Source organism: Haliaeetus albicilla, chromosome 12, assembly GCF_947461875.1.
Source record: "Haliaeetus albicilla chromosome 12, bHalAlb1.1, whole genome shotgun sequence".
Classification (NCBI taxonomy): Eukaryota; Metazoa; Chordata; class Aves; order Accipitriformes; family Accipitridae; genus Haliaeetus; species Haliaeetus albicilla.
The window spans coordinates 35,599,890-35,624,344 of record NC_091494.1 but is presented as its reverse complement, the minus strand read 5'-3'; the positions used below and the strand labels follow the sequence as shown (position 1 = coordinate 35,624,344).

The 24,455-nt window shown below is 50.3% G+C and overlaps 2 protein-coding genes across 10 annotated transcripts in view; one reads left to right on the top strand and one right to left on the bottom strand.

The window, feature by feature from the left end:
• TMEM94 (transmembrane protein 94) overlaps window positions 1–17,959 on the top strand; it is a 51,543-nt gene extending 33,584 nt beyond the window's left edge. For 4 of the 5 annotated variants that reach the window (XM_069799084.1, XM_069799083.1, XM_069799085.1 and 1 more), the window contains 16 exons: window positions 2,889–2,991; window positions 4,147–4,364; window positions 5,604–5,785; window positions 5,986–6,124; window positions 6,470–6,585; window positions 7,459–7,558; window positions 8,998–9,106; window positions 9,648–9,837; window positions 10,395–10,472; window positions 10,871–10,956; window positions 11,690–11,771; window positions 12,092–12,246; window positions 12,570–12,664; window positions 13,842–13,935; window positions 14,186–14,356; window positions 15,210–17,959. In XM_069799084.1, the coding sequence (XP_069655185.1) occupies window positions 2,889–2,991; window positions 4,147–4,364; window positions 5,604–5,785; window positions 5,986–6,124; window positions 6,470–6,585; window positions 7,459–7,558; window positions 8,998–9,106; window positions 9,648–9,837; window positions 10,395–10,472; window positions 10,871–10,956; window positions 11,690–11,771; window positions 12,092–12,246; window positions 12,570–12,664; window positions 13,842–13,935; window positions 14,186–14,356; window positions 15,210–15,282 (1,991 nt within the window). In that variant the 3' untranslated portion in view covers window positions 15,283–17,959. The remainder of the gene's footprint in view (window positions 1–2,888; window positions 2,992–4,146; window positions 4,365–5,603; window positions 5,786–5,985; window positions 6,125–6,469; window positions 6,586–7,458; window positions 7,559–8,997; window positions 9,107–9,647; window positions 9,838–10,394; window positions 10,473–10,870; window positions 10,957–11,689; window positions 11,772–12,091; window positions 12,247–12,569; window positions 12,665–13,841; window positions 13,936–14,185; window positions 14,357–15,209) is intronic. The other variant, XM_069799082.1, reaches the window with a different exon arrangement.
• Window positions 17,960–18,736: 777 nt separating this feature from the next.
• The window catches only part of CASKIN2 (CASK interacting protein 2), a 35,791-nt gene continuing 30,072 nt past the window's right edge, over window positions 18,737–24,455 (bottom strand). For 4 of the 5 annotated variants that reach the window (XM_069799078.1, XM_069799077.1, XM_069799081.1 and 1 more), the window contains 2 exons: window positions 21,542–24,143; window positions 18,737–21,286 (listed from right to left, as the gene is read on the bottom strand). In XM_069799078.1, coding sequence (XP_069655179.1) covers window positions 21,190–21,286; window positions 21,542–24,143 — 2,699 coding nt within the window. In that variant the 3' untranslated portion in view covers window positions 18,737–21,189. The remainder of the gene's footprint in view (window positions 21,287–21,541; window positions 24,144–24,455) is intronic. The other variant, XM_069799080.1, reaches the window with a different exon arrangement.

Sequence of the window (24,455 nt, the reverse complement as noted above, 5' to 3'; positions counted from 1 at the left end):
AGGGTTGAATATTACTCAGGGTTTTAGCTAGTGATGTTAATCCTTCTGGTAACCCAAATTATAAATCATTATCTTCATGAGTTGTCTAGTGTATTATATTGCATACTCTATTTCTATATTGTGTACTAATAAGAAATCACAGAAATCCCCTGCAAACTCATGGTGACGATGAATACAACACCTGAAGCCATGCTGAATTTCCCACTCCTACTCCTTCCTATTCTAATAGGAGTGGGCTAGGATGGAAAGGACGTACAGCTGGGCACCGTGAGGTCTTAAAGCACCTCAGCAAGATTTAACAGCTTGCCTGACAGAGCTCTTAGTCTCTTCATAATAAATCGACTGAACTTGGCTCTCTGGAGTTGACATATGTTCAATATTGAATCTGAAATATGATTATTATGCTGGCCAGAGATTTACCAGGTAAATGGTCTTCTCTTGCCCAATTCTTCTTAGATTTGTATCTTAATCTGGGGAGGAGCTTTTTCATTTGTCCCGATTACTGCTATCTTGCCTTTGTAAGCAAGAATTTTTCTGGTGCTGAGATTCTTAGTGTAGGGAAAAACCTTTAATGTTGCCTCATTTCAACTCCTTATCCTCATTTTTAAACGGTTTAGTTTAGAGGCTGGAGCTCAGACGAATATGTGTGTGAACTGGATTATGCTGTCTAGAGTAAATTCTAAGAGGAATTTTGCCAGTGGGGTTAGTTAACCATTGGAACACCTCTCACGTGATAGTCTTGTCCCTTGAAACTTTCTAAAAAGTGTACAACCAGAAATAATGGATTATGCAGGTAATATTGGGTTAATGGGGATAAATTGGCTCGGTTATGTAGCAGAGTCAGATCAGATGATCATAACTAACCTCTCTTGATACATTATTTGTGAATAAATCTTTGAATCCACCCACTCCCATGACATGCTGAAGTCAAAGGGAGATACATAATTCTACAGCTGTAGCAGAAATAGGACGTAGTTTATCTGTATGTTCCCTTGCTATTCCATTGAAATATGTGTCTCACCATCTGGCAGTGTTCAATCCCAAATCCATAGTAACCACATGGAAATGAAGGGCTTACTGGCATCTTCAGTGGAGTAAAATGGCTTGATACTGTCTCTGTCTTCCTTTGTTATAGCTACACTCTTCGATTCCTTTTGCTCTCACTGGCTCAGCTGTAGCAGCTTGGTTCTTCCTAACAAGTCCCAGCAGTCGTGAATGGCTAGTCATACTCCCTGTCCTATTCATTAGTTTTCTGCCTTGTGCCAGAGAAATCCTGGCCTTCAAGTTCATGATTTAGGAAGGGAAGAGGCTGAACTTACTTTACTGGCAATGACAGCTGAATGAACTTCCACTTTATAGTGTGTGCTGTCACTGTCATTTACCCCTTAGAAGGACTGTTGGGTGGAATGCAGACGATACTGAATGGGAAATGGATTGCTATTGCTGTCAGGCATGAACGTAGGTATGTCTGTGCCTGTGGTCATCTGCAAGCTCTTGCTCTGTGTCCAGGGCATAGGTTTTGCATGAATCAATAAACATTTCTTGTTCCCTCTTTCCTAGCAAGGACTATCTGACTGTAGGAGCAAGGTGGGAAGGATTGGGTGTTTATACAATAAAATTAACCAGAGCTCTGCACAAGTACTCCTTTGTGTCCCTGAGACAGGCTCCTTTCACACAGAGCTCCTATTCGTCTTGGAGGTTTGTTATGCTGATAAACTTGGCGTGTGGTGACTATTTATAGCAGAAAGCAGAGAGCTGCTATGTTTTGGAAAATCCTCCGGTGTTCCTGAAGGTCCCTGCCTGGTTTGTGCAAGTGGATATTCTTGGCTCTTGATTTCACCAGCTAGTATGAGCATTTGCAGTCAGCAACAATGCCAGCAAGAAGCCTTTGGGCTCATTTTTCTTGGCGGTGATGTTTTTTTCATTAGATCAGCTTTGAAGCTGTTGGGGGCAAAGTCACAGAGCAGCTGGAGGAGGGAACCTAGACAGAGAAGTCTACGTGCATGCAATGTTAATGTGTCCGTGCAAATGAAAGGGAGCAGGAAGTGTGGAGGGGGAGGCAGCCTTGCATCTTTTAACTTGTGTCCTGTGCCTCGGAGCTGCATCAGACAACTGATATCACATACCTTTGAGAAACACTTTTTAACACCTCTGTCTACAAGAGGGAATAAAATATTTTAAGTTTGTATTAAAGAATAAAGTAGTGGAAGAAAAAAAACAGGACAAGCTCTGGCATCCATTGATTTTCAGTCCTTCCCTGATCACAACATGAGTTACTTTTTTAGAGTCTGTTATGCTGAACTTTTGACCCATCCTGATTTAACACATTTTCAGGACCCTTTGTGAGACAGGCTGTTATCTAATGGGTCACACTGTTAAATTATCTTCTACTTGAATGGAAGGTATTAAAGAATAGCTCTTACCCTTTAGATGCACGCCTGGCCTAAAATCGAATGCACTTTCCAGTGTAGGCAGACTTTGATCCCTGCAGGCTCATCACTGGTGCTTGTGCTCTCTTGAGAAGAGGAACACAGGAATGTCTTCTGCTCTGTTGGATACAGGAGCAAGATATTATCCCACCTTTTGTAGGAACAGAATTGTCACACAGTGTAAGGGGAGAATAGGAGCTGACTACGTGGCTCACATTTTATCACAGCCTTGTTTCTACTCACAGTTAGACAAATAGCAGCTGAATATATATCATCCAGTCTTGAATAATTTCTTGACAGAGACTGAAGACTTTCAATAGAGGAAAGGGGATATCTGGAGTGCGTCAAGGCAGTTTGCAGGAACACTCGCTTTTAACAAATAAGGGAGCGGTTGGTATGATATCCCTTTCCTGGGAGCCTGTTTGTGTGATGCTGACTCATTGTTCTCCTACACTTCAGGCACTGAGCAGATGTTTTCTCATGGGACAGCTGACATCATCCTTGAGGCCTGCACAGACTTTTGGGATGGTACCGATATCTACCCCCTCTCTGGCTCTGACAGGTGGGCAGCTTTGTCATTTGGTGCATTCAGGACCCGCAGATAAATCGCAGAAGGAACCTGGTCACTCTTGGTTAAAATACCCTTTACTGATGCTTGTTAAGCTATTTAACAGAAGCTTCAAGTAGGTTATGAACATGAGGTGTCTCTGCTTATAATTAATTGTTATAATTATAGCAATGTAAGAGATCAGACAGCAATCTGTTGGACTGTAAGACTAAGCCATTTCTTACTTTACCTGTTAACATACTAGCCTCTTATAAATGGACTCTGACTGTGCTATGTAGCAGGACCGTGAATTATAATCGGGTCATATGCTGGTGGCAGAGAGGTTTTTTTGTTGTTCAAGACAAATGGCTTGTCTTACATGAAATGCAAAATGATCAATTCTGCCTGCTGTTGACAGCTTCAGACGAGTCCACCACAATGCATCACAGACCAGTAATGTTTAGTTTCATTGACTAGCAGCACATTGTTCTTCTAAATCTGGTTATCCTCAGGTGTAAGAAAACTCCCACTGGTCCTTTTTAGAATATTTATAATCTTAGAAGCCATTGAAAAATCCCATGTATAGTCTAATTTGTTACCTTTATGAGTTCAACATAGAGAAGGAACTTTACACTATTCCAGTGACTGAATACGGAGACTTCACGTACAGCTCCTGGGACCCAAACTCTGAAAGGGGATAGGAGAAAAATCTGTTACTGTAACTATCTCTGCCATAGATACTATTGTCAGAGTTGTCAGTTCCTTCCTTGGTGTTTTTCTCCCTACAGATAAATTCTGTCTGATGAGTTAAGCTTCTGCTGTCATGCAGTGAACTTCCTTGGAGTCATCTGGCAGCCATATAGAGCATATTATATTAATAAGTGTATTCAAAGAGTACTGTGTTCATACTCATCAATCTGTCTGATGAGCTAACAGAAATGTTCACCACTTCCCCTGTTGGAATATATGTTTTTGTTGCCCTGTAGTGCCTGCAGCTTAGAGAATGCAGAAACAGTAAGGAAAGGCTTTTTCAGAGTCTCTGACCAATCCTCATGGAATACATTTTTCCAAATACCCAACTGGTGATTTCTACATTGAACTATGGTGTACGTTGTCAGAAATGCATCACATTTCTGCTAACTTTGTCTGTTTTTTGTCTCTTCCACATAGGAAGAAGGTGTTAGATTTCTACCAGCGAGCCTGCCTCTCAGGATACTGTTCTGCCTTTGCATACAAGCCAATGCATTGTGCCTTGTCCTCCCAGCTCAATGGCAAGTGCATAGAACTGGTGCAGGTCCCTGGGCAGAGTGCTATCTTCACATGCTGTGATCTCCCTGGGACAACCCCCATCAAACAGAGCAGCCGGAGGAATAGCTGGAGCTCAGATGGTATGTGTCTTCCGTGCTGTCTATAATAAGGTCTGCTGCTGGGCCAGGTGCTTGCTTTCTGATCAGTCTAGAGCTGTAAGGACATTATTATTCAGAGTAGCAGATGGAAATTGAGAACTAAGAGTTTCTGAAGTAGATGCATTTCCAGAGGAAGTAATGATGTAGCAGCTGGTAGGTATGTTTCTAGTTAAGTTATTTGAAGCTTGCAGAGAAATTCTTCTACTTGTACGCAGTCTGTTGCTTAAAGCAGGCAACTAAGAATCAAGACTTCTGGGTATTTCGATACTTGGTTTGCTATTTGTCTAATTTTATGGAAATCACATATGTTGGGTTTTTCAAAGGAATTAAATATATGATGGTATACAACTATTCTCCCTTGATGGATTTTGTTGCTGTGCTGAAGGAACTGATTCCCACTAGATGAATTGTACATCTTCTCCAGAATAGAAATGGAAAGTGAGAAGTAAGCACATACCATTATATAACTCCAGGAGGCTCTTTTGGAAAACCATTCTTAACCTCTTTCCACCTTGGTCTTCCATTCTGTAAAATGTGAATAATGGGGTGTCCAACAGCTGGGGTGCAGTTATGACTGAGTGTTTTCAAAACACTTTTCAGTCCTACCTGTGGCAAGCTTTGCAACTGTGTGAAGTGTTTTATTATTTTGTTCCTCATGCTGTGTCCAGCTCCCATTCACCACAGGCTGATCTGGTGGTGGTGAAGGAACCCTGTCAAAGAGCCTTTGCAGGCTCTTTGTGAGCGTCTGCAATGTCACTGGAGGGAACATGATTCAGTTCCTTTGCATCAGCCCCTTGTACTATGATACCACTGCCTCAGCTAGACTTGCCATGTTGTTTAAGCACAGTATGATGTGTTTAAAATGCACATGTGAACCTTATGCAGCATACATCCTTTACCTTTCTGCCCCAGTTCCTTGTGACTGATCCCTGTCTTCTGTTTTGTCTTTTTCCTTTCCATGTTCACCGTTTCATGCTTGTATTCTTGGTCACATGTGTGGGGATATCCTGAAACTGATTCTGTGATTGGGTATGCTGGGACAAATGGATGTCTCTTCATCTTTCCTCCTGTATACATGTGTGTGTATCTGCATGTTTCTGTGTATCTGGGTACTGTGTCCTTGGGGGTTATCTTGGTGGTCTCTCCCACCATGTGTACTTTGTCTGATGCACGTGGCCCCTTGTGTCTCAATGTGATTGCATGTTGTTTGCATGACTGAAGAAGGGATTGGGGAAGTGATGGAGAAGGAAGACTGTATCCAGGCTCTGAGCGGACAGATCTTCATGGGAATGGTCTCATCCCAGTATCAGGCCCGTCTTGACATTGTCCGCCTCATTGATGGATTGGTCAATGCCTGCATTCGTTTTGTCTACTTCTCCCTGGAAGATGAGCTCAAAAGCAAGGTAAGCTGTCTTTGCTAAATTCCCTGAACTTGCATGTCCCCTGGTTGTCTGACTGGAGAGTTTAGCTCCAGTGCAATCTAAGGTTAATCTGATTCAGCTAGCTAATGGGTCCAGAAGGTACCTACACTCCAATATGCCATTGGTCTGCAATGCTCTGGCCTGAACAGCTACACTAAAATCTTTTTTCTGCTCACCTACAGGTGTTTGCTGAAAAGATGGGTCTTGAGACTGGCTGGAACTGCCACATATCTTTAACCCCTAATGGTGACGTGCCTGGCTCAGAGATCCCTCCCTCTAGCCCTAGCCATGCTGGCTCTCTGCATGATGACCTACACCAAGGTGAGAGAACTGCACCTAAGCCACTTTGAATGCCACAGGTTTCCTGGATTTCAGGTGGGATTTCTTTACTCTCTTCTTCCCCTAGAAGAAGAAAGAGCAGAACAGATAAACTCTTGTGTCTCAAAAGAGCTGAGACTAGGCTCACATATCTAGCTCCAAGCAGATTAGTCATCTAAAAATACTGCATTTTAGATGACTGAGTGGGATCTAAGTGTTGCTAACCTAGAAAATTAGGCCTCACGTTTCCTGGCTTCTGCAGTGCCATGTGAATATAACATGTGGGTGGCACAGGGGTGGCAGAGGCAGGTTTGTGCTTATTGTTTATGCTACTTCTCTCTGCTCCAGTTTCTCGAGATGATGTGGAGGGGCTTCTGCTGATGGAAGAGGAAGGGCACTCGGATCTCATCAGCTTTCAGCCAACGGACAGTGATATCCCCAGCTTCCTGGAGGACTGTAATAGGGTGAGGCCCCCTTTCCCTATATACCTTGTGCTGTTGTCATGGTCAGCTGTATCACCTCATTACTCCCAGAAGGAATTCCTCTTTGAAGCAGATTGACTGGTTTCTCCCACCTCATCCAGCTTGGCGTCTAAAGCCTGGGAAGTTTGGGATTCTCTCAGTTAATCACTTTTGCTGAACAGGTCTTTTCTTTGGAGTTTAGGAATGGAGATGACCAGGTATGGGGTAGCTTTGGGAGCTGCATCTCAGTCCATCTGGGTCCCCTTCCCATGTGCTGGGCAGGGAGTGGGAACATCCCCACATTCCATGCAGACAGAAGAAACTTTGTCTTTCCTCCAGCTGTGAGCCATGGCTGGTGCTGCCCAGTATTCAGAGTGCGAGACAAGCTCTTCATGCCTCTTAAAGAACTCAGACATGCTTAGCAGAGGTTACAGGAATATCAGAGATAGATGCAGATTTAAAAAAAAAAAAAATCTATTAGGCCTGGTTTTAAAAAGCAAAAGTCCTTCCCTTGCCGTGTGTTGATGTGGCTGCAATTGAAATAGATCTAGTTGCTGGGAGACAGCACAGTCTCTCACTAGATTCTCCACACAGGTAAAAAGTCCTTAGAAATCCTTGAGCACAGGTTTATCATGCTGATCTTACAAACCCTGAGGGCAAGCACAGACAGCTTAGCATGTCAGTGTAGAACTTCAGGAGAAGGCTTTTTACAGTGGCTTGGGAAAGCCAGCTTTTGTCTGCAGTGACATCAGTTTGTATCTGCTCTTAAAGTTGCGTAATTCTGAGAATCATAATTCTCATTTCAGCAGTTCCCTCTGAAATGCCTCTTCCTCACATATACACTCCCCTGCTTAGTCTCTTCTTTCTCTTTTTCAGGCCAAACTCCCACGGGGGATCCACCAGGTGAGACCTCACCTGCAGAATATAGACAATGTGCCTTTGCTGGTGCCCCTCTTCACAGACTGCACCCCAGAGAGTAAGTGGCACAGAGCCTGGGTCTGTCCTGTTGCTGTCCATGAATACCTTCCCTATCCATTTGCTCTGGCTCATCTGGATGTGGGCATGGGTGAAGGGAAGGGGATACAGTCCAGAAATCTAGAAGGGCATTTTGATATTAATGACCCTCTATTGCTGCCTCTGGAAAACCAGGTGTTAACTTCATTTTAATGCAGCTGTTCCCTAGCTACAGAATTGGGCTAAGAACCACTCCTTTCAATTTGCATTCGTAAGAGACACAAAAGCAAACATCCAAAATGCTACTGCCTTTTAATAAATAAGCATTGTCAGTGTGCTCGGAGACTTTGATCTCTGCTCGCAACCCTCGCTGCCTTATATAACTCAGAAATCACTTCCCAGAAGAATTTTCCTCTGGCAGTTGCTGTTAACGCCTTCTGCTGCTTTGCAGAGTTTTTGATTGCAGAGACCAGAAAGGACGAAATTTCTTTATCTCTCTGAGAGATACTATTTTATCTAAGAAAGGGGCTGAGTGCTCAGCTAGCTAATACCTGCCCTCTCTACAGTAAAAGTGCTAAGCATCATTATGATTTGGCATTTTAGGTACCTCTAGGCACAGTTTACAGAGTGCCAGTGAGAACCAGTTACAGCCCAGTTTGCCTAAGCAGTCAGTGTCCAGTAGATTTCCTCTCTCTTTTTGACAGGAGTGAGAGTTCCCCACTTCATCTAACCCCTTGCTGTGCTGCAGATCTGGGTGCACCAGTCATTTAGATAAGTTGTTTACAGGAATCTGCAGAGGGTGGGTTTGGTTTTTTTTCCTGGAACATTCTAGAAATTTCATATACACACAGAGCACTGTGCACAGAGCTACAGAAAGAAAATCAGATCAAACAGCAACTTTGATTTAGAGGCCCCAGGAGGCTGTCGATAAAAAAAATTGATGAAGACTAGAGGTAGTGGTGGGAGTGCAGGAACAGGGGCTGGCTCTGAGTATGGTTAAGTGTGGCACTACTTTCAGAGTGGTTTGTTATATTCCCTCTGTTCCTTTAGACTTGAAACAGTAGTGATGTGCTGCTGAGCAGAGTTTAAAATTGTGTGTTTATTTTAGGTTTAAATTATTTAGGTTAATTTCTGCTGTTTTCTAACAAGACCATTTGATGCTGAAGCCATCTGTATTATATACCCAGACTATACTTACAGCTCTGGTCTGAAAGAGATGTGCTAGAGATGCAGATCTCTGGGTCACAGTTCTGTGAATTGCAGTTCAGTTCCTGCAGGAGGCAGGTATACAGGGCACTCGGACTGCAATTGATTAACTATCTAATTGTGTACTTTGACTTTGGATCTCACTCTACATGACTGATGAATATCAGCTTGTTATCCAGACTGGAAAGGGTGTGAAACACTGCATCTTTGTGTGCATAATGAGATAACACAGTTTCTCCTCCTGTCCCTTTGCAGCCATGTGTGAGATGATCAAGATCATGCAGGAGTATGGGGAGGTGACTTGCTGTCTGGGAAGCTCTGCTAACCTGCGGAACAGCTGCCTCTTCCTGCAAAGTGATATCAGGTGGGGCAGAATCCAGACTCCTCCAGCTGCCTTTGCTTTGAGCTTAGCAAGTGACCAGCCATGGGTCACACCAGACCTGTGGATTGTGCAGGGGGACACTCACAATTGCTCTGTCCATTATTACCTGCGTTTGTCACCATAAGGGAGATTTGGGTGGTATTGGGATGACTAGCTAGATCCCTTGACACACAGAGATGTTTCCATCTTTGAAAGGAAGATGTTACTCTTGCATGCTGAACTGCTGTGCACCAGCTGGCATTACAGATGCTTCTCATTGGGTGAAAGAGTGGAAATGCCCCTCTGGGTCAGCCAATTTGTTGGCCTTGAGCCACAAACCTAAGTATGTTAATTATATCTCTGGGAATAACTGAAAGTCTAGGGAGATTGATCCTAAATTCGTGCCACAGCTCAGCGCTTCTCTACCAGCAAGGTAGATAGAGGTAGCATGGCACAGCACTACTTTACAAGCTGGACTGCAGTGAAACATAGTTTCTCCTCTGGGATGAGGACTTTCACTAATGCTCCTGTGTTGTCCTTGCAGTATAGCACTGGACCCTCTCTACCCATCTCGCTGCTCCTGGGAGACTTTTGGCTATGCCACCAGCACCACCATGACTCATGTCTCTGATGAGCTCACCCCACTGCAGCTCTCAGGTCAACTGAACAGCCTACCTTGCTCCATGTCCTTCCGCCAAGAAGAGAGTACCAGCATCATCAGACTTATAGAGCAGGTAAGCCAGGCATATCCCCTCTCTAGTACTCACCCCTCTGCCTGCAGCTCACAAAGAGCAAAGCCAGGAGCTCCTGTGAGCATTCTTGTTGAGTTGCCCACAGTAAGCTGCCAGCATTAGCTTTGCTCGTGTCTCCTGTCCTTTGTTCAGGAAGCACAACAGAAATACTCTTCCTGCCTGGCCCTACCAGTCCAAGGTGCAGGGGATGGGTTGGGAATGGTGCCTTGCAGCAACAAAGCGTGAATATTGTTCAACTGGATAAAGTATAAACTTGCAGAGATCCCTAGTCAGACAACAGTGCAGTGCTAGGGAAAAGTGTTACCGCAGAAAAGCCAGGAGGCTTAAACAAACTCACCCTTGGCTAAATTCAGCCTTTGCTTCACAACTTCTACGTCTAGGCAAGAGACCTTCGCCTTTTGCTTACAGTGTGTCCAGATCCTCTCCCCTCCCACTTCCCCCGCAGGCCACATGTTCTGCCCCTGCCTGCCAATAATTGCTCTTGGCCGATAACTGCTCCCATCACAGCAAGGGCTCTGAGGGCTTGTGCTTCCTTCCAGGCCAGGCATGCAACATATGGGATCCGCAAGTGTTTCCTCTTCCTGCTGCAGTGCCAGCTGACCTTGGTTGTCATTCAGGTGAGTCCTGGCCTGGCTGGGGACAGCATTTAGCTCAGAGAACAGGAGTGCTAGCATGGATATGGGTGGCTGCAGTGGGACAGCCTTACAAGAAAGGAAGGTGGCCTTCATTCAGGTTTACACAGCATGTTTGGGGAAGTTACAGATAGAGACTATGTGATCTCAGCCTGCATTGCCCCTTTGCCCTGACCCTCCTACAGGGGTTTCTTTTCAAACTCTTTTTCCCTGGAGAAAAGCATCACCTGCAGCACCTGCCCCAGCAGCCTGGAACATGTGGAGGGGCTGTGCACTGGTAGCCTAGTTACCAGCTCATCCCAGTGTTTTGGGGGAGGACAGTAGCATCTTGGTAACAAGACTAGCACTGCTCATGCTCTTCACTCTGGATTGTTCCTGTCCAGTTCCTCTCCTGCCTGGTGCAGCTGCCCCCCATCCTCAGTACCACGGACATCGTGTGGCTCTCCTGTTTCTGCTACCCACTGCTCAGGTGAGTCTATCAGACAGGGTGGAATCTCCTGCCTCCCACCCACAGGATGCACAGACCAGACCCCCAGCCTCACTGTGCCCATGTTAAAAGCAAGCTGACATAGAATCATAGAATCATTTAGGTTGGAAAATACCTTTAAGATCATTGAGTCCAACAGTTAACCATGCCCACTAAACCATGTCCTGAAGTGCCTTGTCTATGTGCTTTTTGAATACCTCCAAGGATGGTGACTCAACCACTTCCCTGGGCAGCCTGTTCCAATGCCTGGCATCACCCACAGCATGCTAAGAAGGCTGCAAGGATTCTTCCAAGCACCTGCTTTGACAAGGTGCTTGGAAACACAGATAGGAGCATTTGTGTACTGCTGTGTTAGCCCTTCCTGCTGTCTGAGAGCTGCTATTATCTTGTGGCTTGAACCTCCAGCTGAAAATCATCTTCTAATCCTGATACTGTTGCACTAGCTGGAGTGTGATGGAGAGGCTAGGGTGTCAGGCAGAGGCCAAGGTATCATGGGTGGGTTTTTCCCCATCACACATTTGGAGGTCACTTCTCTCCCTGTCTGCACCTGCCATGAATGACACCTTTTACAGCATATGCTTGAGGCAGTGGCCAGATAAGTGCCAATGCTTCAAGCAGTCTGAGGAGGTTATTTGGGTTCAAATGTTAAACACAGACAAAAAAGCAATAGTTCTGGTACCTGAACTTGTTGAGAGACTAACTTACCTTTCTCCAGCATCTCGCTCCTGGGCAAGCCTCCCCACAGCTCCATCATGACCATGGCAACAGGAAAAAACTTGACTTCCATTCCCAAGAAGGTAGGTGGCCCATCAGATTAAAATTGTTCACACGGTTTTTTCTTCTACTTTATCCCAGTGTTGATGCATAGCTGAGGCCCTGTGCCTTCCCTGCTTGCTCAATAAATTGATCCATGGCATGAGCCATGTTATCCAAAAGCCTGGCATGGACAGGAAGGGAATCCCTTAGTGTCAGCATGCCCACAGGGCAGAGCCACAGTGCAGCATCTCATCTGTACTACAGCTTGTCTTCTGCAGCTGCCAATTCCCTGATGGTTCATGTGGAGGAGGTTGTACCAGTGACATGCCCATGTCATCCTCTGCGTCTCCCTTATTCACAGACTCAGCACTACTTCCTGTTCTGCTTCCTGCTGAAATTCAGCCTGACCATCTGCTCCTGCCTCATCTGCTTTGGGTTCACACTGCATGAGTCCTGCAAAGAAGTGAACACTACCAGCCTCAACCTCACAGCCTGCTTCTCCATCATGCTGCACAGGTGAGGAACTGAGCCTGGCACACACACCCCCCTCACTCTGCAGGGCCTGTTGCTCTTGCTTTTCCCAGGTAGAACTGATTTCCCTCTAACAAGCTTCAGACTCTTGCATGATCCAGCTATAATGGCTATACAGAGGGCTGGGTGCTCTCCCTATAGCCTTGACAATTGCATCTTTACTCACTGTTGCCTCCTGGTACTAGGACAGCCTGACTCCAAGCTTACACTTAGTTCTCTCAGCTATTGGAGGACATGGCCCTGGTGGGAACAGGTCAGACAGTAAGTCCCCACTGTTGACTTCTTTCCTGTGTCCTCTCATTTACCAGCAATGCTGATGGTGCTCCTGACTGGTTTGGGACATTTTCCAATGCTCTTCTTGTAGCCCAGAAGCTCACAGCTGGCCTGATAGTTTTACACACAGGTAAGTCCCTATTCCCAGGCCTCCATTCCCTACTTTGGGGGAAAACTCGCATCCTTTGCCTCTTTTCTTTTCCCCTTATGCCAAAGCACAAACTCCCTGGCAGAAGCAAACACTTCAGTGGCCTCTCAGCACAGGCATAAAGCTCCTTGTCTTACTAAGCATTGCCCTAACAGATTAAATACAGCACCTTCAGAGCTGATTCTGCTTCCTACCAGGCTGGTGAAGCGTTGATTCCCTTCCAGTCTCACCAGAAGGTCAGCATCCTTCTTTACCTTCTTGCAAATCAGCTAGCAGCATCCTGCAGCTCCCCCAAAATATTCCCTGCCTCAGAAGTCCTTACACAACTGCTGCTATTTTGTGAAGCACCCCCTTTCCTTATCCCAAACAGCACTGGTGCAGCTTTGACTACTCTGGAGCTGGAAGGCTTTGTAAACCCTCTGGAGGGGTGGGGTACCACCTCCTGGCTGACCCTCATTACCTGCACATGATTTCCTAGCAAAGTAGGTCCAGCTGCTCTCTGACAACCTTAAAGGGTCTCTGCTCCCTTTCTACCATGTGATGTGGTGCTGCACCTTGGTGTCAGATAGAGCATTGCATGTTGAGATGTGCAGGGTGTCCAGGCCAACAGAAATGCTTCCTGATTTGAGAGGCAGCCCTACTTTAGAGGGAGGTAGTGTGCATTACTGTTTTACGTCCTTCAGACCACTGAGGCATACTCTGCCTGGCAGGTGGGAAGTGCTGTTTTGAAGAGCCCAAGCAAACGCTGAGCAAATGCTCCGTCCTGTACAGACAGCTCTGGGTCTCTGGCTAAGTATCTTTCTCTGGGCTGGAGCTTTCCACTGGTGCAGGCCTGCAGTGACCCAGAGACAAGACCCCCCCACGGCTCTCTAGTTCTGGTCCTTTGCCTGATCTGTTTTAGCATGCCAGGCTGCGAACCAACCTTGGCATCCCCACAGTGAGTAATCCTGTGCACTACTACTACTGCACTCCCCCCCTCCCTGCAAATTTGGGGACTTGGAATTGCTGTGGGGAGTCTGGTCTGAAAAGACCTTGAATGAAAGGTTGGTTTCAGTGATGTAAACCCCATATCCCTTTGGAGTAACAGTTGTTGGTGTATATTGTAAATTGTTGTATCTGTGTGTGGTGCTAAATAACCCCCTCTTCCATCTCCCCATAGTGTTCATATCCATCACCCACGTCCATCGCACCAAGCCGTTGTGGAAGAAGAGCCCCCTCTCCAACCGGTGGTGGACGCTCACTGTGGCTGTTGTGTGAGTATCCCCAGGCCCTGATGAAGCACCCTAGAATGTTGGAGGAAGGAGGGCTCTAGACCTACTCCAGCACCAGTTTGCTGGTCCTGAGGAAAATGATAGTACATGGCAATTGTTCTCCACTGCTGAATTGGTGAAGGGTCTCTGTTGTAAACTCAGGAGTGTTACATCTGGGCCTAAACCCTGATCTGCAGATCCTGGAAAGCTTGTTAGATCTGCTGAGATTTGCTGTGTCTGTTTATAATCTTAGATTGCTGGGGCAAGTGGCGCAGACTGTGCTGGACCTGAAACTCTGGGAAAACCTCAATTCTTCATTGAACTTTAACCACGTTTCCATCTCCCCGGTCTCATGGCTCCTGGGTTTTCTTTCCTTGGTCCTTGTGGTTATCATCAATGAAATTGTCAAGCTGCATGAAATCAGGTATGGGGGTAGTAGGGAAGATGAGGAGAAAGGACTGGAGCCTCACTCCAGCCTGGCCTTGAGCTGCAGAAAAATGATGCACAGGGAACAGGGTGGGGAATAAAAAGGAAAAGATGATTGCATTGTGTAAATCACCTGGCTATTGTGTGCAAGCTCATGTTCCACCTCTCAGGGAGGAAGTGCAGGGGAGGAAAGAGGGTCAGGGAAGGGCTGTGGCAGTGATTGGGAGCAGGAAGGGAGACCAAAATTTCCTTATCTCAAACCAATGAGAGGGAGACAGCCAAGGTCTATGAAATACCAGTATGGAATTGGAGAGGGCTGTTCTCTCCATCTCGTCCCACGAGGACAGAGAAGCATTGAATCACAGCAGAGGAAATACGTCTTCACACAGTGCCTGGACTGCGGGACTCATTTTCACAGGAAGTAGCTGAAGCCAAGAATTAGTAGCAGGCAAAGTGACTGGCTGTTCTTCCTAGCACAGGGAGCAGCCGGAGCTGGGAGTTAACGCTAATGAGCATTGATTCAGGAAATGGGTTGGTGAGGAAAAGCAGCGGGGATTACGGGGAACCCTGATGGGGACAGAGCTGCTGTCTCTGTTTCTGGGAAGGATTTCTGGACCTTTCTCTGCTGTGTCTGGTGGCCCTGGAGATGAGATTTGGCTGGATGGGGTAGGACTGAGACCATGGGTTGCTCTCTGGATTCCATTCTTCTCTCAGGGTACCACAGGGCCCAGGCCAGAGCTTCCCTGTTTCTTGGGGCTGTGCAGCTGCAGCTCAGGAATCACAGTGGGGCAGCCTTGCTTGCCTTTCACCCCTCCACATGCTGACTCTCTTCTTTCTTCTGCTTTCTCCAGGGTTCGGGTCCGTTACCAAAAGAGGCAGAAGTTGCAGTTTGAAACAAAGCTGGGGATGAATTCGCCATTTTAAACACTCCCAGATCAAGTCCCCTAGAGCCAAGGCCACACAGCCACATCCTGCACTGGGAGAGTGGCTACACTGAAGGCTCAGGGAGTTTTCCCTCACACATGCAAACCAGACAGCCTCCTTGCAAAACTACATCAGCACCTTCCAGGGGGCCCCAGGCAGGGCACTGCTATCAGGATCCCCTAGCAGGTATGCAGCCCCTTCCCAGTCTGCTAGGGTACTCCCAAGGGAGCCTACAAGCTCTGGTGGCTATTCAGGATGCTCTTCCTTTATTTATTTATTACTAGAGGTTTTTGTTAGTATCATGGTGATGCTGAAATGAAGTGACTCCTTGCCTCTGTGTGAGCAGATGGGTTTCCTGGACCTGGCAGGAGAATCTGGGGCCAGCAGGGGAGACATAGGGCTGCTGAAGCAAGAGATCGCTATTGAAACCCGTTTTGTTTTTCCATCTCTGCGTGCTCTCCTGGATGATGCGTGTGTGCATGCCTGTGCGTGCCCTCACCCACCTCCCTGTCCCTGTGTCCTGGGGCAAAGGAGCCATCTCTTGCAGCTCCCAAGTGCTGGGTGCCAGGTGAGGACTAGAGCTCACATCCCCAAGGGGACACTGGGAAGGGTCTCTGGCAGGGTGCTGGGAAAGCCCCTGCAATGGCCAGGCTGTGCCAGGCCTGCCCTCTAGCGTTGTTGCTCTAGCCATATGCCGGCTGTTGAGTGTTTTAAGAGAAGAGAGGTAAGACAGGACTTTAAGAATAGCTGTCTGCATTTGACCCTAGTGATCTGGTGCAGAGGGAGTCAGGAGGGCAGCTCTGCCTGCCTGCAGGGAGTCAGCATGGCTCAGCTTTCTTCAGCCCTGTTGAACCAGCTCTTACCTGCTTTAACAACCCCCAGAGAGGTTTATAACCATCCTCATTTTTGTGATACGAATTGCTGTTCTGCTTCAGTAAAATGCCTGCTTGAGAGCACCATAGCTAGAGATAAAACCTGAGACCTGCCTATCCTGCCATGGAGGGAAGGGGACATCTTATCAGGCAGGATATCTGCATCTTGCTGTTGTGACTAACACGGAGCTGGTGGGCGGCTCCTTTCCCAGTCCTGGGATTGTGCTGCATCCAGTACTGGCTCTCCAAGGCACAGGGAAACCCCCTATATCATGTCTTTCTGTGATAGTGTTTGGAAGTCTCTCCCCTCCATGCTGCTGCCCTCACACCTGTTCCCTGTTTTTCTGGAGGTCTCTTCTTCATTTGGCAGGGGGAAACCTTCCCCTGAGGGCTGCTGCAAACCATGATTTGCCCCAATGTGGCACACATGCTCTTGGGCTCTGAACAGACCCCAGCTGTACTGGGAACACTGGTGCTGTTGTGGGCTGGCAGTCAAGGAGCACACACGCTTGGCTACTGGAATATGTGCAGCTCACAGAGATGTTGACTCCCTTCCTAGTTCTAAAAACTGACTAAAGCTGGTAAGTCCTGGCACTGGTTTTGCTCCCAATATTAACACTACAATATACAGCTGTTACTTCCCCTTTGGTACCCAAGACTAACAAATGGCTGCTGGTCCTTCCCTAGCAGGCAGGGAGCTGGCTGGGAACCCCCAAGCTCTGCCCTGCGGCTCCGCCTTGTCTTCCTTACATTTCAGCATGACCAGAGAGCATGCACACTACCGCGTGTCTCTAAGCAATACCCTTCTCCCTGCTGTGGTTCCGGCAGGAGGGCAAAGTTGGGGTACAGCCAGCCTCTGGGCTTTGGGGACAGACAGAGGATGCTAGAAGGGGGCAGCTGGATGTGTTCAGAGGCCTGGACCCCATTCCTACAGCTGGAGAGCGGATGTTTAGATTCCATGCTGCTGGCAGGGTTGCATGGGATAGGGAGCCAGCAGCTCACCGGGGAAATGCAAGGCTGCTCTCCTGCAACGTGGCAGTACCAGGCCACTTCTGCTTGCAGAGTGGGTCTGCTCACCTTTGCCAGCTAGGCTGAACTCTGCCTTCACTCCTCTCAGGCCTGCAGAGCTGCCTGGTTCAGGGAGAACAAGCTGCATCTTTCTCAGTCTCACTTAATTCACTAAATGCCAGCTCCACATCTGTTACCCCTGGCACCTGAGAAATCAGCTTTGCTTTCTGATGCCAGGGTCGGCTAGCAGGTGGGATACGGTCTCCTCTGTGGCCAAGCTGAGCTGGAGTGGGGGGCAGCACCAAGATGCTCACTGCTATTTCTGCAGAGCAACCTTCCCCCCACCAGACCTTAGCTCTTGCCATGCCACTAACTGTTTTAGGTGATAAAAGGCAGCAGATACTGGGGCTTCCTGCTGGCCACACCTTCCTCTAGAGGAGGCACCTCCAAGGTTTCCTTCTCTGGGTGATCACAAATGTTTATCTTCCTGCACCCTCCTTCCCCTGCTAGACTTGGAGGGAGCCGAGGTGTATGAACGGAGCCTTTTGGATGGTCTCGCCAATGCTATCCTTCCTTCGGCCACTGAGCTATCCGAGGGTCAGGGTGCACGGCTTCAGAAAGAAATTTCCTACATCGAGATGTTTTTAAATGGTGTATATTTTATATTAAATTTTTTGGGATGTATGTAAAAATACTTGATTTGTATTAAAACTTGTAAATTGTATAAAAAAAACCCCAAACCCAGACCCACATGCATCCAGTGTATGAACGGCAATAAATAATTGTCTTGGATAACACACACAGTGAGAGCGGGAGGGAGTGTGCATCCTGCAAAGCGAGAAGGTAAAAATGTGTGTGGCTGCTCATGTCATAGGGTCTGAGTTACCTGGCTCAGCTGTTCTAGAGACACAGCTCGAGAGCTTGATGCTCCTGGGCCGTGATCCTGGCGCTTTTTCCCCACTTTCTGCTCAGCTTTGGGCAAATCTGTCCAGCTCTGAATGCCTCTGCCTACAGAGTAACAGTCTGCTTACCTCATGGTCTCCTGGATCCCAGGCACAGCACACATGGTTCTTCCCAGGCACTGCTTCGGTCATGGCTGGTGACACGGTTTGAAGCCCTCTGGATGAAAGGTCAGGGGCGAACTGGAACAGGTGCTGGGAGCACTGGAGAAAAGCAGCGTGGCGAGACAAGGAGGCGTGGGCTTCTGGTTCTGAGCAAAGCAGGAGCCAGTGTCGCTGTGGCCGCACTCTCATCACACCAAGGAGGATGGAGGAGTGCTTTGCCTGGCAGGCAGGGGTAGCTGAGGCTTCAGACGTGCCCAAATCTGGGCAGTGGGGCGCTGGAAGGTAGTATTGGTCCCCAGCACTCTCACCACACGTCGCTGCCATGGTGGCAAGACTCAAACTGAACATTAACCTTGCTGGAAGTGACAGCAGGACTCTTACCAGGGGAGATTATCTGAGGAAACCCAGATCTTAAGCACTAAAGGGGCAGGATAAAGCTGATCCTGGATGAACTTCAGAGTAGGAGACAAGCTTGTGCAATTTGACATGAAGGACACAACTAGGCAGAACTATCAAAAGGGTAAAATATGCCCCACTGTTTAATAGAATTTAGTCTTAATGGATGTTAGTGGAAAACAAAACACATGATTAACACAAACAGAGCAGATGGTTTAAAATCTGTTGTCAGTCTGGTGATTACATGGGCTATTTTTTCCCCTCACTGTCTTGCTGCACGGAGCAGGTGCAGCTGGGGTCAGTTAGTCCCAGTTGCAGTGTACATAACTTACACACCATACAGTAGCTTCAAAATAGAGATCTAGAGCTTAAAAAATAGGCATTCTTCTCCAAAATCAAATGTTTAATTCCCTTATTGACAATGAGAGCAGCGTGGTGCTGCCCTCAGGTGGCTCAGACAGCGACAGCTCCACCCCAGTGTCCTCTTATCCCTGACCCTAGAGTACAAGACTTGCAGTTCTGGTTAGTAAATATATATAATAAATCACATTTAAAATATATACATTGGCCTTTTAAAAAAAACATTTACAGTTTATGGACATTGGAAAAAAAATAACCGGGCTTGTCCCAGGTTGACTCGTGAGAGTAAAAATCAGTTTTAAAAGGTTTCTGCAAACCTTTTGATAAAGTGCCACTGGTTGTAGCTATTTAAAAACAATCGGGTCCATGACGTAGCACTTGCCTGTCAGACATGGTCATTTAAGTACACACAATGTGATATATAAATCAGAGCAACCAACTAGCCAGGAGAGAAGTGTCTTAACTGCCTCAAACTGACCTTAAGTCCCAGCCAACGATACGGGGATTTTTTTTTCAGAGCTTTTTTGTCTTTGCTTCTCAGCCTAGAAACCAGGCTGACACCTCCTGCCCACCCAGCCCACGGCACAACTGCCACTCATGAGCACAGACCCTTGGGAATGTCCAGGTAAGTTCTGCTCGCAGGGGCTGCTCCCCTTTCCGTGCAAGGGGATGAGGGGCTGCAAACAGTCCAATTCAGTCACAAACTCCCAAAAGGACTGGGAAGCAACTGCCTCGTCAGCCACCTTCTCCTTTTCCAACTTGGTTTTGCGTTGGTGATTTTTTTAAAAGGGGGATACGTGGGGGGGGGGGGTCCCTTTGTTTGGAATTTTTGTAGCAAATGGCACTTTAGTACAATCTTAGGTTCCCTTCTGGTGCTCTGATGCTTTCATTTGCTTGGCATGCCGAGCGCAAGCCAAGTTCAGGGCTCTTGGACATATTTAGACATGCACTACTAAACAGATCCTGCTAGAGAAATCTGTCTTCAAGCTATGCAGCCGTTCCTACCGCTTGGATGCAATGAGCTATCGCTGCTGTTCCCCTGCTGCAGCCACGGGGCTGTGACCGCATCCAGCCTGTACGCACAGTAGCTGTTGCCGAGCCGAATTCACCCAGTGCGCACGGGGTCACCTCTCCCGCTGGGTTTCAGTGCTGCAAGGAAGCATCTCCCGGAGGCCCAAATGCTGCTACTGTTTAACAACGCTCAAAGCGGAGTTTGTGCCAGTAGCTCCCCGCAGGGAGGGGGAGTGGGAAAAGGGACCGTTTTCTCCCCAAAAAAGGGATAGGGGAGGAAAAAAAAAAAAAAAAAAAAAAGAAGAAAAAAAAGCACTAACCAAGCTGCTACTTCACCCTGGAAGCACCGGGGTGGCGGTTTGCATAGGCACGGTGTCGGCAGAGGGCAGCCTCCGTTTAGCAGCACGATCCAGCCGGACTGGCACAAACACACAGGCCTTCGGCGCTGCCATCACCATCCTCCTTACTCTGGGGAAGAGGCAGGTAGACCTCCACGTCTGGCAGGGCCATGGCGGAGCATCCGCTGCTTCGCGAGCTGTGCCAGCCCCATCTTGAGGGGTCTGTGGGTCCCACCGGAGGGATTTCGATCCGCTTGGATTACACGCTGCCTGACGCTGACGCGTTTGGAAAAGCAACAAATAAAGCAGAAAGTTTCCTTCTCGCTCCACAAGCTGCCAAATTGCAACAAGCCCTGTCTTCTTTTAGCTGCTGTCAGGCCTTGCCAGGGCTGGGATCTGCTCAGTAAATAGCCAGCTCGGTGGCGGCTGCCCGGGGAGGTCTCTCCTTTGACACATTGTTGGCAGGGGATAAATAATAAGAGGCAGGACTCAGCAATGCAGCGGGGAAAGAGAAAGGTCCCTTGTGGAGGCTCCTCGGCTCTGTGCAAGGGAGCAAGGGCTTCTCCGTGGCCTCCAGGACCGCATGTGCAGCCCCTCTGAGCTCTCCTCCTGCTGCCAGTCTGGTGGGAAACGCCTGACCCCCTCGGAAACCAGCCAGCGGCCGCACTGGCACGACTGATACGGAGCCAGGGGTGAGCAAGGAGGGGCAGCTGCGTTCCCAGCCGCAGCGCAAAGCGCAGGGAGGGAGGTGGCTGGAGAGACCTGGAGGCACCGCTTGGTGCCAATTCTGCTCTCCCCCTGTCACGAGGGGCACTGGCGGAGCAACCGGAGGCTGGGAGGGGAAGGAGGGAGCAAGCCTCAGTCCAGCATTGCATCCAGCTGGTCAGCCAGGTCGTCGAACATGTTGCTGATGTCTTCCAGGATGTTCTTGGCCGAGTGCACGGCCCCGGGGTGGCTGGGGAGGAAAGGGAGAGAATCGAAACATCACCCAAAGGCTTGAGGTGCTGACAGGGTAGGGTTGGCCAGGCTGGACCCAACCCTCCCGGTGGCAGCCAGAGCTCAGCACACAGCCGGACTCGAGTGCGTGTGACCTGGTACGGCGCCGGCACGTGCCCGGGCACAGCCCTTCACCAGCCCTCGCTGAGGGCTTCCCAATTCTGCCTCGAGGTGCTCAGCCCCAGCATTTCCTTCGCCCCCAGCGCCGCCTCACCTCTCTGCCTCCTCCACAGTGATCTTCTTCTCGGCCGCCTGCAGCGCAGCGGCCAGGGTGGAGTTGGTCTGCTCCAGCCGCTGCTGGGCCAGGGCGGACCCCGGGGCAGCTGCCAAAGGCTTCGCCGACACCTTGCCGCCCGCCTCCAGCATCAGCGAGCCGGGACCGGCCGGGGACCCGATCACATCTGGCACCGCCTCGGCGGCCGCCCAGGGAGCAACAGTGTGGCGGGAGGGCTGCAGGACCTGCTGGTAGATGGTCTTGGGCCCGGAGAAGACTAGCTTGGTGGACGCCACGGAGGTGTGCTTGGTGGGGACATCTGCAAAGGAAGGGGACTTGTGGCACGCGTCCTCCTCGCCTCCCGTAACAACCCAGGAGGGAGCCTCGGGCCCCACCGCCACGTTGGAGACACCCCCACAAACCCACGTACCTGGAGCGGGCGTCCTCACCACGGCTGTGCCGAGCAGCTCCGCGGGGCTGGGGGCTTTGGTGGGGCTCGGTGCCTTCTTGATCCCCTTCTCCAGTGACAAGATGCTTTTCTCTATCTCGGCAATCCTGAACTCCACGCTGTCATCGTCAAAGGCATCCCCGGCTAGCCCGGCCCGTGGCGCCGGTGCCGGCACGGCAGGACCCGCGATGCTCACTGCTTGGGCCTGGGCATACTGGGGCGCAGGGCTGGCTCCCCCCTCAGCCTGCCCCGCCATGCTGAATGCCTTCAGCACTGCCTGCAGCGGCTCCCGCTCCCTGCAGCGGGGCCGGCGCTTCACCGTGTCTGACTCGGTGAGGTTGAACTCCAGCACGGGCGGCTCCTTGGCGGCGGCGGGCACCGCTGGCTCCTTCCCAGCAGAGCAAGGGGGCTCTGCCGGCTGGGAACCAGGCTCCATGTCCAGCGTGGCCGTGTCGGCCTTGGGGTGCCCGGTGGGCTTTGGCCGCTGTTTGATGGTTAAGTTGCCTTCTTCTGCAAAGGGGATGCACTCGCTGGAGCTGTTCTGGGAGGATGAAGAGGAGACCCCCGGCTTGGCCTCCTCCTCTGTGTCTGAGCAGGCGTCCTCCCGCCCACCCTGCGCAGCCACCTCTGTCATGGGAGCGCTGGGCTCACTGAAAGTCCGTCTCCGTGGCTTGCTGCTCTCAAAGGGGTCCCTGCCGATATCAGAAAGCGTGGTGCTGCTGGCGTCACTGCCTTTGTAGGACTCGTCATTCACATCTGCCCCGGGAAGACAGTCCTGAGCCACGTGCAGCGGTTTCGGGGCCAGGAGGGGCTTGGGCGGACTCGCCCCCGGCATCCCCTCCAGCGCAGCCGCCAGGCTCTTCACTGTCCTGCCGCGGCCAGCGTCGCCGGGGCTGGCACCCGCATCGGCCACGTCCTGGGGGGCTGCGGGCTGCCGCTCGGGGTCGGGGGGCTGCTCGCCGTCTGCCTCGGCAGCGAGGGCACTGGAGACGGAGCTGAGGCGCTTGGGAGGCGGCGGCGGAGGGCCCTTGCGCTTGGCCCGGATGGCGAAGGACTGGCTGCGGGTCACCTTGGCGTCCGTCTGCAGACAGGCCCGTGGCATCTGGCTGCGGCCCGGCCGCCGCGTCAGGGTGGCGTAGGAGCTCAGGGTGCTGGTGTGAGCCACCTCCTCCTCCTCGTGCTCCCCATCTGACAGCGCGTAGCGGTTCAGGCTGTGCGAACGCTTCTTGTACTTGAAGCCTTCGCTGCCGTTGTGCTGCTCCCCGGCCTGCCAGGCGCCCGGGGCTGCCCCAGCCGTGGGAGGCATGGCAGGCGGCTCCGTGGGGCCGCACTGGCTGTGCAGGTAGGAGAAGGCTTTTTGGGCCGATGTTTGCAGGCTGCTCTTCTGTCCGGAGGAGACAGAGGGGTACGGGTGCGCCAGGGTCTTGGGCTGCTCTGCTCCCAGGAGGGGAGGGACTGTCGGTGATTTCAAGGAAATGTGTGGGTACATGAAGACGTACGGGGCTGTTGCCTTGCTGGGGGTCTGGGGAGGAGTACAGGGGGTGACCGCCGGTGTCCCGGCACCTTTCTGAGCCACCGGCCGGGCGTACTGATCCGTGCCTTCAGGCAGGTTTCTCTCCTTGAGAGGGCTGCCCCCGCCGCTGTTGGCATAGCCGTTCAACCCCTCGGGGGAGACAAGCTTCCCGTAGGGCTCGGGACTGGGCCGTCCCGGCAGGCTGGCCGGGCTCTCCTTGCTGCGGGGCGGTGCGCAGGACTGCCCGCTGCTGCTGCTGCTCTCCCCGCTGCCCAGGCTCTCCTGCGAGGGGCTGGAGAGGTGCCGGGACAGCACGTTGTCCTGTGAGTGCCCCGAGCCTCGGGACCGCACCCCGATGCTCTCCTGGCTCCGTGACATCCCCTGGCTGCTCTTGATGCCGAGCGTCTCGTGGCAGCTGTTGGACATGGCCGTCTGGAGCTCGTAGCTGAGCTCACTGTCCTGGAAGGTTGTCATTTTGGGGGTGTGTGGGGACTGGCACTCCCCGTTCTCCAGCGACTCGATGGTGACAATGTCTAGGGCACCAGGGACTTTGCGTCTTGCCAGAGTTGCTTCTGCTTGGTTGAGGCTTTTGCGGAGGTCTCTGAGCTTCTTGACAGCCAACATGATCTTCTTCTGGTGGCCTGCGGGAAGGTTGATACCAAAAAGGGGCATTAGGTTGGCTCTGGCCCCCAAGGCCTTTGTTTCCTGGCCAGGAAGAGTCATGGTCGCATCACCAACCAGGGCAAAGGCCCCTGGGTTATCCAAACCCTGCCTATGGGAGGAGGCAAACTACAGCTGGTGTCCACCTGGCTCAGCCCAGCTCCAGCCTGCCAAGGAGAGTCCTCAGGCACAGACATGAACTGCCCTTTCCGGGTGCTCAGGACATGCCTGCACCTTCCAGCCTGAGGGAGAATGGGGTGTGGGGACCTGGGTGGGAAACCTGGCTGCCGTGG